The 12,738-nt window shown below is 37.9% G+C and overlaps 1 protein-coding gene across 1 annotated transcript in view; it reads left to right on the forward strand.

Annotated features, from left to right (window-relative positions):
* Window positions 1-12,738, forward strand: part of UNC13C (unc-13 homolog C) — a 626,361-nt gene that overhangs the window by 566,674 nt on the left and 46,949 nt on the right. Inside the window, exon 29 of the mRNA XM_056115400.1 lies at window positions 9,663-9,810. Coding sequence (XP_055971375.1) covers window positions 9,663-9,810 — 148 coding nt within the window. The remainder of the gene's footprint in view (window positions 1-9,662; window positions 9,811-12,738) is intronic.

The raw sequence follows: 12,738 nt of genomic DNA on the forward strand, positions 1-12,738 counted from the left end.
TCTCAGGCACTCAGGTTTTTTCCAGATTCTGGCTATTGTAAAGAGTGCTGCAATGAACAAACAATTGCAGATGTCACTTTGACTATACCTTTTTGCCTCTCTGGGATATATTCCCAGGAGTGCTATAGCTGGGTCAAATGGCAGATCAAATTCTAATTTTTTGAGAGTCGTCCATACTGTTTTCCAAAAGGGTTGGACCAGCCTGCATTCCCACCAACAGTGAAGGAGGGTGAGGGAGCTGTTTTCTTGCAGGATTGTTTTCCATCCTTTATCTTTATCTGCTGTGTTTGCTCTCACTGTTCAGATGAGTTTCTTGTAGGCAGCAGAATGTTGGGTTCTGTCTCTGAATCCATTTTTCCACGTTGTGCCTCTTAATTGCTAAATTTAGACCATTCACGTTGAGAGACAGTATTTTTATGGAGTTTTGGGTCATCTTTCCGTTGGGGTCTTTTGTGCTTGTAGGGTTTGTCTTGTATTATTGTAGCCCTTTTTGCTCTTCTTTTAAGTTTAGTCTTAAGTCTATGAAGTTCCTGAGCTGCTGTTCATCCACAAAATAGTGTACCGTTCCTTCGAGTTTGAGTGAGAGCTTAGCCGGATAGAGTATTCTTGGTGAAGCGTTCATTTCAGTGAGTTTTTTTCACTATATCCCACCATTACTTTCAGACTTGGAGGGTTTCTTCTGAGAGGTCTGCTGTGAATCTAAGGGGTGCTCCTTTGTATGTGATTTTCTTCTTCAACCTTAGTGCTTGCAGTATTGTGTCTATCTGTGGCATCCATCATTCCAACTATGATATGTCATGGAGTGTTTTTGTTATAGTCTCTTTTAGCTGGCACCCTTCAATCTCCTTGAATCCGAATGGCTGCATTGTCCAGCTCTGGAAACTTTTAAGCAATGATTTGTTTCATCGTGGCTTTTTCATTGGGATTGTTTCCATGAGTTTCTGGTACTCCAATGATTCTAATGTTGTTCCTCTTGGAATAATCTCTTAGGACCCTGATTCACTCTAGAGTTATTTTGAGGTCTCTTGCCATTGTTTGTTCTTGCTTGTAAGCTTTGTGCATCTCATCTTCCAGCTCACTGATTCGGGTTTCAGCTGTGTCCGTTCTATTGTTGAGCACACAGACTGAGTTTTTTATTTCATCTATGGAATCTTTTATTCATGGCATTTCTGTGTGTAGCTTTCCAGTTTCTGCTCTCATTTCTTCTCGTATTTTCTCAATTGTTTCTTTCATGTCCTCCTTTAATTTACTAGATATCTATCTCACTGTTTCACTGAGTTCATTGAACATCTTCATTACTTCATATATGAATTCTTTGTCAGAGAGGTCCCTTAGGTGAGTAGCACCTCCTGAGGCTCTGGCCTCTTTTCATTGTCCTTCCCTTGTGGTGGGGATTTGCGTTTTTTCTTCATGTTGGTTTGGAAGTATAGAGACTGAGATGTTACACGAAATTGCTGGGTATGAGTAAACTACCTGTGGCCACATGAGCAGCCGCCAGCCCAAAATTAGGACACGTCCACGTCCACAGAGGCCACGCCCACTTTTGAAGAGGCCATGCCCAGGTGCCTGGTGTATGTGGGGGCCACAGCCTGGAGGAGGAAGAAGAGTGGGCACAGCATCGGGAACGAAGAGGAAGAGGCTCAGACATGATGAGTGTTCCAAGGTCCTAGAGGACACCAGGGACGCTTACACAAAGAAAGCCAAGTCCCGGATATGAGCACTGACTGATCTGAGGGAGGAAGAAGACCGGGCACAGCGTTGGGGATGAACAGGAAGAGCTCCTCTTTTATTTCTTCCATTAGTATCACGTAATTTTCTGTGTGTAAGTAAACATCCTTTGTTAATTTGATTTTGATGTTTCCTAACAACTTCCATGAAACTAACATTACCTTAATACTGAAATCAGACAAATACAATACTTAAAAATGAAATTAAACAAAAGAAAACATTCAACACCATCAAAAAAATGGGGAGATGAAATTAATAGAAACGTTCACAAAGAAGAAACCCGAATGGGTAAAAGGCACATGAGAAAATGCTCCACATCATTAATCATCAGGGAGACGCAGATCAAAACCACAATGAGATATCACTTCACACCACAGAGACTGGCCCATATCCACAAGAACAAAAGCAACCGGTGCTGGCATGGATGTGGCGAGAAAGGGACACTCCTTCATTGTTGGTGGGAATGCCGACTGGTTCAGCCCTTTTGGAAAACAGTATGGACGATTCTCAAAAAATTGGAAATTGAGCTCCCATTGGATCCAGCAATACCACTCCTGGGAATATATCCCAGAGAGGCAAAAAAGTATAGTTGAAGTGACATCTCCAATTGTTTGTTCATTGCAGCACTCTTTACAATAGCCAGAATCTGGAAAAAACCTGAGTGCCCGAGAACAGATGACTGGTTAAAGAAACTTTGGTACATTTACACAATGGAGTATTATGTAGCTGTTAGAAAAGACGAAGTCACAAAATTTACATACAGGTGGTACTACATGGAAAGTATCATGTTAAGCGAAATGACTCAGAAAGAAAGGGATAGACATAGAAAGATTGCATTCATCTGGGGAACATAAAGTGACAAAATAGAAGACTAACACCCAAGAATGGCCGAGATTAGTACCAGGAATTTTACTCCATGGCTTGGAGGCCAACCACACATACTAGGGGAAAAGGGGGCGCAGATAAAGAAGGGAACACCAAATAAAGGTGTTGGAAGGATCCTCCCAGGATGGGAGAAGCATGCTGAAAGTAGACTATAGACCAAACATGATTGTCGCCCATTGCCTCTTTTGCAAACCACAGAACCCAAAAGGAGAGAGAGAACAAAAGGAAATGCCCTGCCACAGAGGGAGGGTGGGATGGGGAATGGGGGGTGGGAGGGATACTGGGATCCGTGGTGGTCGGAAATGGGCACTGGTGGAGGGATGGGTATTTGATCATTGTATAATTGAAACCCAAGCACAATAATGTGTAAGCCTGTAACTGTACCTCATGATGTCTCACTATTAAAAAAAATTTTTTTTTAATGGTAAGAATGTAAGCAACTGTTCAGAGATTTTCAAGACAAAATTTATCAGTGACCTAAACTCTAGCAGAATACTCGTCAAAAAGCAAAGATGTATGTATTATATTATTTAACCTTTCTGAATAACTTGCTTCTTGTTATGTTTTTTTGTTCCATATTCAACTCCTATTTGAAATTAAGTGATCCTAAGGATAATCATGTATGGGCTTTCTCAATAAAAGTGGAACTTCCTGAAAAAAAAAATGAAATTACAGGGCCACAGTGATAATACAGCGGGGTGGGCATTTGCCTTCATGCGGCTGACCTGGGTTCAATCCCCAGAATCCCATATGATCCTCCAAGCTCCACCAGGTGTAACTCCTGAGTACAGAGCCAGGAGTTACCCCTGAGCATAGCTGGGTGTGACCCAAAAAGCAAAAAAAAAAAAAAAAAGAAATTATAGAACCAATATCCCTGAAAAATATTGATGCAAAGATCCTTAACATAACTTTATAAAACGTAATTCAAAAATATATAAAAGATTAATATACTATCATTAAATGGGTGAATTCCAGAGATGCCAATCAATTAATGTAATACAATATTATCAAAAGGGAAGGTGAAAATATATAATTACTTCAAGTGATAGAGAGAAAACTTTTGACAGGATTTAACATCCATTCATGCTAAATCCATATGGTCCACGAGCATTGCCAGGAGTAATTCCTGGTGTAGAGCAAGGATTAACCCCTAAAAATTGCTGCGTGTGACCCAAAAAGACAAAAAAAAATCCAAACAATATGGATATAACATCATAACAGTCATTTACAACAATCCTACATTCAACTTCATACTTAATGCTGAAAAACTGAGACAGGAACAATGCAAGGATGTCCAATTTCTTCACTAATGCTCAGAACATCTAGTACCCTCACCACAGAAATCAAGCAAGAAAAAGAACAAATGAATCCAATTTGGAAAAGACAAACTTAAACTACCACTATTTGCAGATGAAATGATAATATAAATAGAAACTATTAAAAATCACTCAGTTACAATAAGTCAGTTTAGCAAGTAGCAGTCTACAAGATCTATACAAAACAATCTTTTCATTCATCTATAAAATTAGTGACCCCAAAGAGAAATAAATGTAATGACTGCTCCATTTGAAATAGTACCCCCAAACATCAAAATATTTTAGTAAGTAAAAGGAATACAAATTCTGTTTTTCCCCTTAACAAAACTCGTGTATTTTTTATCTAATAAATCTTTTAAATTGTGATGTATCTGTACTCTTGGGCTGTCAGTCAAAACTATAAATTTTAACACTATTGTAAGCATGTCTTAAGCTATAATAAACAATTTTTTTTAAACAAAGTAATTGGGGGTATGGTGACACCAGCAGGTCAACCTGTACCTATGGGGCAAATGCATTAGCAGCCTGATAGTTCCTTCAGGCATCTTGATATCCCCAAATTGCCACTGTGCCTTTGGCTAGAACCCAACAACATGGGACCAAGTTTACCAAAAAATTAAATGGCCAAAAGTTAGGTATGTGGGAGCCACACCCACAAACAACCTCCGGCTTAGCTATACAAGCTCACTCAGAGTTGGGATTGGCTACCTCCCCCACTTCCCAACATACATGGAAGCACTGGCAGTCAACCCTACGAACCAACTCTCGTGCCACCCTGTAAGCTCTACTATTGGTCTTGCCTCAGAGACCCTTAAATGAATCTCAAAAGAGATCAAAAAGCCACAGTTAAGCTCGGACCCATACATGGCTGAACAGACTGGAATAAATTGGAGGGGGTGGGTTGACCTGTGCCCACCCAAGCAGAGCCCCCAGCAGCCACTTGCTTCCACAATCCAAAATTGCCACCATATCCCAAGCATGACTCCTCTGCTCAGGATGGATAATCTGCTGAAAATTTTATAATGTGGATCTTAGCATGCCAACAGCCCTGGCCAAAAGACACAGAGGCAGGTCCTGGAAGGCACCACAGTGTCAGAGATCTCTCCGGGCCCCATACCAAGCCAATATCACCAGGGCAGCCTAGATGGAGCAGGTGCAGTCTCCCCGCCTACTCCTGATGGAATCCTGGTGACCAAGAGCTTCCACAAGCATGGCCCAGATATGTGGGTTCCAGGAATAAATCTCCAGGCCGCATAGTGGCAGAAGACCTGGGTTGTCACTTCCCGGGTCCCTGCCCGCCCAGAAGACTGGCTGTAACATCCACAATTTGCCTCCGGATGCCATCTTGGTGCACCAACAACCCTGGCCAAGAGAGTCCCAATTGAATACCAAAATGGTTTAGTGCCATACAGATATGTCTCTGAAACCCAACAATTTACAATCTAGAAATTTACATTTACAATTGTGGTTGTGCAAGCTCTCGTGATATTCAAAATGAGCTATGGAAAATATATTGTCTAGCATCTGCTCCTGGTAGTTAGGCTTGAATGGTGGTAGGAAAATTTGAGCAGAGCATGTCCCAAATTGGAAAGAAAGTATTGGGGAAATTGTCTGCCATAGAGGCAGGGTGAGGACTGCAATGTGTATGTGTGTGGAGGGGGAGGGAGATTGATGCTTGGGACATTGGTGGTGGAAAATGTGCCCTGGTGGAGCGATGGGTGTTGCATCATTGTATGGCTGAATCTCAAATATGAAAGTCTTGTAACTCTATCCCATGGTGATACAGTAAAATAAAAAAGTAATGTGGAGTTTGTGCCAAATTCAATCAATTAATGGCTGAACAAATAACAGTACTTTTACATTATTTTTTAGCACAGCGGGTAGGGCGTTCGCCTTACACGCGGCCAACATGGCCGACCCAAGTTCGATTCCTCCGCCCCTCTTGGAGAGCCCGGCAAGCTACCGAGAGTATTTGATATGCCAGACACAGTAACAACAAAGTCTCCAATGGAGACGTTACTGGGCCCGCTCGAGCAAATCGAGGATCAACGGGAGGGCCTTTACCTTTACCTTTACCTAATATTAATAAAAGGAAAAGATAAAAGAATAGAAAATCAGACACAATATAGATATCATAAATCAATATCATCATAATGATATATAATCATCACAGTTAAATAAAATTTCTCTTGTACGTAGACATAAGAATACTTTTGATCTCCACTTTTACGAATTCCTCTCTAGCACACAGTTCTTTCATATAATGTTTGGAGACCAACTCAACTACACTAAACTGTAAATAGTGAGACAAGGAAAATAACCCAAACACTCAATTCCCCACAGAAGACTCACATTTATTACGTTCAAAGAAAGCATAACCTGTGCCTAAGTAAAATGCAGGTCCATTCTCCATTTTGTTAGGAGCTCTAGCAGTGTCAGAACTAAATACAATAACTTGATCTCTGTTTTGCTGATGATATGTGTTGAAAGAGGATAATGTGTTGAAAGATGGCCCGGCTTCAGAACACTGTGGAAACCTTCTATAGTGTTTTAATGAGTTTGCCTCTGGCTGGAGTGATAGCACAGCGGTAGGGCGTTTGCCTTACAAGCGGCCAACATGGCCGACCCGAGTTCGATTCCTCCGCTCCTCTCGGAGAGCCCGGCAAGCTACCGAGAGTATTCGATATGCCAAACACAATAACAACAAAGTCTCCAATGGAGACGTTACTGGGCCCGCTCAAGCAAATCGATGATCAACGGGAGGGCCTTTACCTTTTACCTCTTTGTAACTATAGGAATCATTTCCTCACACTTTGGATGACTCGTCTCTGGAATAAGTGGTCTGTATTCACTGAAGGAGCTTTCTTCTTAGTACCTGTAACTAATTTGCTTTCTCTTCAAGCACTTTATCTTCTGTCTTGGGTTTACCTTTAACTCTCTCCTTTACATCTTGTGTTCAAAAGATGAGTGCATCATTTCTGTCCTTACAAACATCTTACTGTTCACCTCACTGTCTTGCTGATTCAGAAAATATTCTAGCAGTTTACAGAGAACCACTGATTTGAATCATCAGTTAAGGATACCAGTAACATCTTAGACCTAGTTCAAAGGAAAGTTCCGAAACCATACAAAATGACAATCAACAAAGAAAGCAAAAGTACATGTACATATGGAGATCAAGCAAATCTAAGAACATTAGTCAATAGGCATCCAACCTGAAATAGTCAATTCAATGTCTGTGCACAGTTTTTCCATTATTATAATAATAATGGTATTACTAATTTTGTATGATTTATAGAACTTTAAATAGTGGTAGGGGATAGAGTAAAACAATGAAGATACATGGTTGGGTGTATTGGGAAAGAATCCACTAGTAATTTTTGCTCATTTTAGCACTTTTTCACAATTTTTCACAGAACTCAATGATCCCGAAATGTAACTTCTTTTATTAATTATCGCTTTTTCAAATCATTTATGCTCCAGTTTGATAAGACTGGAGACTGTCTTGGCAACATTATGCCAGAGAATGGGCTTCCATTCAAAGAATCTGGTTGTGCTATGTTTGCTCAGAGGCAATGCTTTGTTTGTTCAGTCTTTTTAGATGGATTTATTTCATATGATGGCCCCTTGGTTCCAGGAAACAGACTTCCAGAAAGTATCTCTCCATTCTTCTAAGAGTCTCAGAACAAGACTCAAAAACACTGGCAAAAGTTCCTTCCTCAAGACATTATCTTGGACTCACAGCCTTCAATATGTTTTATATAGCACTGTAGCACTGTCCTCCTGCTGTTCATCAATTTGTTCGAGCGGGCACCAGTAACGTCTCCATTGTAAAACTTGTTACTGTTCTTGGCATATCAAATACAACACAGTGAGCTTGCCAGGCTCTGCCATGCGGGTGGGATACTCTCAGTAGCTTACCAGATTCTCTGAGAGGGACAGAGGAATTGAACCCGGGTTGGTCGCATACAAGGCAAACACCCTACCCGCTGTGCTATTGCTCCAGCCATGTGTTATATATGTGAAAACATTACAATATTTTTATGAGATGATGATGCAGAATAAAATTTCAGACACTATGTCTTTGTTACATCTTAAAAGAAAGGGCTCCTCTGTTTCTCTGTGCCAACCTATCACAACCGTATGTAGTTTCTATCACTGCTTGTTTTTGCACAGACCTACAGTCATGGAATTCTAAATGGCAATAAGCTTTAGCCTTGAAAAGAATTGCCACAGATAGTTTTCAAGTCATCGTCCCATTGTCTACTTTCTCTGGTCTTCCTTTTGAATCTTCTCTTTGAAAGTTACTTTCAGGGGCTGAAGCAATAGCACAGTGGGTAGGGTGTTTGCCTTGTATGCGGCCAACCCGGGTTCAATTCCCAGCCTCCCATATGGTCCCATGAGCACCGCCAGAAGTTAATCCTGAGTGCGAAGCCAGGAGTAATCCCTGAGTATCGCCAGGTGTGACCCAAAAAGAAAAAAAATAAAAGATAGTACTTTCAGATGCCTAAAGTGCCATTTTTTCCTGCATGTTTCTTCAAGTAGGAAAGAAAATTGAGATCATTATTATTTATCAGTTTATTGAGTTGTTTCACATCAAAATGTTCAAGGAGCTAGGTAGAGGGATGATAAATACTCATTTAGGAGTATCAAAATGATACATTTGGTTGTCTCAAAGCACTTATTCTATGAAAATCATCTATCATAGTAGTAGGTTTCAATGAGAATAGTTTAGCACTGTTGGCACAAAGATTGAGACAACCACTTATGAAAACTTAACAGAAAAGATAATTTTATTTATTGAGTGGTAGGCCACATCCTGCTGTGCTCATGAACAACTCCTGGAAGTGTTTATAGGAAATTATGCAGTACTAGGCATCAAAGGAGAATTGGCAGTATCCAAAGCAACCTTAGCTGCTATCCTACCACTGCAGCCCCATCATGGATGATGGATGATGTGTACATGGATGTGTACATCATGGATGATGTGTACATGGATACATCTATACATCTATACATACAGCTATACATGGATAGAAAAATCTTTAGATTTATCCTGTATCTATAGATATCTACCATGCAGAGCACTAATATTCTTCAATGGCCATATTACCAAAAAGCAAACATCTTACTATCTTCTCTTTTAGTATGTTGTAGTAGCCAAAAGGGGTCTTTTACTACGTTTGTCAAACATGCATATTTCATTTGTCTCAAAGTTTAAGATTTCTGAATTTCCAAGGATCACTCTTGCATCTTTATGAGAGCTTATATCTGCACCATTACACTGTTAGAGGGGGTGATGATAGTAACAGCAGATAGCTATCCTAGAATCTAGAACTAATGTCTGGAAAATACAAAGAAAGAAGCTACCTTATGTGAATTTTTGATAATTCTGGGTATATTTTATGTTCTGAAAAGAGAAATCAAAAATGAATTCCATGATTATTAACTAGAACCATCATTCATTATCCCATTTGCCTAACTAAAATTGGAATGAGAAGGAAAATCTTAAGCTTCATGGATCTTTGTGACATAGTGCATAATTTCTGAGATATAGTCAGTCTGAATTAGTGTTGACTTAGCCATGGATAAATAGTAACACTATCTCTTTTTATTTATTTACATTGATCAAACTGTGCAACTCCATTTGAACTTCACTATGTGAGCAAGAAAATCCCTACTTCATTAAATCTTCTTAAATGTCTCTCCTGTTATTTTTTTTTTCTTTTCTAGCAATACTTCCATGCAGGAGGAAATGGTCTGAAAAAGACTTTCTTGGAGAAAAGCCCAGATCTTCAGTCCCTGAAATATGCTCTCAGTCTTTATACTCAAACTACCGATGCCTTGATAAAGAAATTCATAGACACACAAACCACCCAGAGTAAGTAATGTATCAAATGTGAGAAAAAAGCAAACTGAATACTTACCTAAAATTCAGCATAAAAATTATTGTAAGTAATACTACTGAATTTTACTATGATGAAGTGTAACATAAGAATAATGAGGATTGTTACCAGGTTTTTATAACATACATCAATCATACATGTAGAAATAATTTTTTATTACATTTGAATATTTTAATAGTAAAACTATATGGAAAGGTTGACTCAGATTAGTGGTTTACTATAAATTTAGTAAAATCTAGTTTTGTATATGCATAATTGTGAAAATTATTTTCAATTAAAATAAAATATTTAGTATTTGCTGATCTTCGTAACTTCTAAAAGTGGCATTTGTTTCCAAAGTCTGACTTAAAATGTAAGACTTCCTGCTGTAGACTTCCAAAAAGGGAATTTCACTGTATTTGATTCCATATAGAAAAATTATGCATCTTTTATTTTGAAAGAGACCAAGACAAAATATTTTATTTGAAATTCAAATTCTTTTCATGTGACAAAATTTTCACATCATAAGTTTCTAAGATATTACCATTAAAAAACCTTTTTTTTTCAAGTTGTTTTGTCATTTATTATTTATTGGAAGTTATAGGCATTTGATATCTGGAAATTCTGGAAGATAACAAATAATGTCCATATTATTCAAAGAAAGACCATAAAAAAATTTTCACTATAGAAATAATGAAACTATATGAGGGTGATGTCATCATTCATGAGAGATCCTTGGATTTTGTTTCCTGTGATGGAAATGCTCCAGAATTATTTGTACTTCTTCATGGATACCTTTATTTTTCTAACTGCATACAAATTGCCAAAGTAGGTCACTTAACCTTTCCCATACTTTCAATTAAACAGCAAAAATGTTCCTTTTATTGAGATAAGGGAACTCAAGTCACATCTTTGGATATTACAGAAGATGAGAACTGAGCTCAGCTCAAGATGAGTTTTCAAGTTATACAGTAATGTTCAAAATATTCCCTGAATTCATTAACCATCAAGGATCTTCTGAACTTTATCAATCTGAATGCAGTTCTAATACACTGCATAATGTCATAGCTTTGCTCCCAGTGAATGTGTTTTTAAAACTTTTGTTTTGCTCTCATAAGATATACAGCTCAGGGTTTATCATAAATTTGGCTCAAAATCATACATTTGCATATAATTTTCGCAAGTGGAATTTAGCTCTTTTTTATTAGATGTACTATATAGCAACATAAAAGACATTTGGATGTGAGTAAAAAAGAACAAGATCTGTTAATGTTATTATTCCAATAACTTCCCCAATTTAATGCAACACTTAAGTCTTGGTTTTTATTTTCTTTTATTTTCCTTTTTACTCATGCTTTCTGACTTTGAAGTGTCTGCGTTTCCTCCAATAACTGTTCAGTCGTGCTCCACAGATACTTGTTTTTATTTCCTCCGTGTCTTCCTTATCACCTACAAATGCCTCGGGAAGACTCCATCAAATATAAAAGAAAAGAGGCCTGAGAGAGTCTGAGCCTTCATCCTGAAGACTAAGGATTTAAATATTTTTATCCTTTCCCTACCCTCTTCTGAATGCCTTTCTACTTCCAGATTTGGGAGTGCAGACTCTGACAGGGAAGAGGAAAGCATTAATGTTCCCTTTATAACTGTCTTCAAATTCTGGCTTTCTGAAGGATGTAGTTGTAGGGATTTTCCTTCCTTTCTTCCGCAGCTTTATTTATATTCTGTACGCTTATGAATTCTGTGCATAATTTCTTGTTGATAAGTTTACACATCTGAATAGTGTCAGTTAAGCTTTTTCTCTAGAAAAAGTCCTATGTTCATATATATGTGTGCGTGAACATATATATTTTTCAAGTAATTAATAAAATGCAGAAGAGTAAGTGAACATTATTTGGAAAAAACTTACAACTTACCATTTACTTTATGACCATTAATATGCAGAGTTTTGTTGTTCTTCTTAATTTCTAACTTACATTTTACAGTGATATTATTGTCTAAAACTACAGGGAATTAATTTTTTTTAATTTTTTTAAATTTTGGGGTCATACCCAGTGATGCTCAGGGATTGCTCCTGGCTCTGTATTCAGGAATCACTCCTAGTGGTGCTCAGGGAACCACATGGGATGCCGAGGATTGAACCCAGGTCGGCTGTGTGCAAGGCAAAGGCCCTCCCAGTTGTACTATCATGCAGGTCCAACAGGGAATTATTAAAATGTTATTTAACCAATCAATGTTTTATGTATAAAGATTCAGAGTTAGAAACATATATATGCTTTTAAAAGTATTTATACTTTACTTCTTTAATTTTTATTAAATATTTTTATCTGTTTCACTTCTCTTTTGATAAAAATTTCAGTCTCAACCTTTTTTCTGTCTTTTTCTCTGTCTGTGCTAGAAAATTTGTGTAGATACTAAGTCTAAAGAAAAAAGAATGACTTTTGAAGTTTTTTGCCTTTTGATTTAAATATTTATTTTTTAATTATTTTTTATTTTAGGGGCTGGAGCAAAAGTACAGGGTGCAGACCACTTACCTTGCTCACAACCAATCTGGGTCTGATATCCATCAGTACATAAGGTCCCCTAGTTATGCCAGGAGTGATCTCTGAGCACAGAACAAAGAATAAGCCCTGAGCACAGCCAGCTGTGACTCAAAATCCAATTATTTTTGTTTAATTTAGTGGCTTTCAAATATTGATATAGTAACCATATGTAACTTGAAATACAATTTTCAGCAGCATGTTATGGAATCATTTTACTTTAATTTAACTTTTAGGATTTGTAAGTATGGAAAGCTTCTTTGGTTTATTCTTTTAAATTTTATTTTGCTCACTTTAGGGAGTTATGATAGTGTTAAAATTTATGATTGTATACATTATGCATACACAAGTATACAGAGTTCCTGTGTACCCCTCACCAAAGGGCCA

This window comes from Sorex fumeus, unplaced genomic scaffold (assembly GCF_029834395.1).
Source record: "Sorex fumeus unplaced genomic scaffold, SorFum_2.1 ptg000029l, whole genome shotgun sequence".
NCBI lineage: Eukaryota > Metazoa > Chordata > Mammalia > Eulipotyphla > Soricidae > Sorex > Sorex fumeus.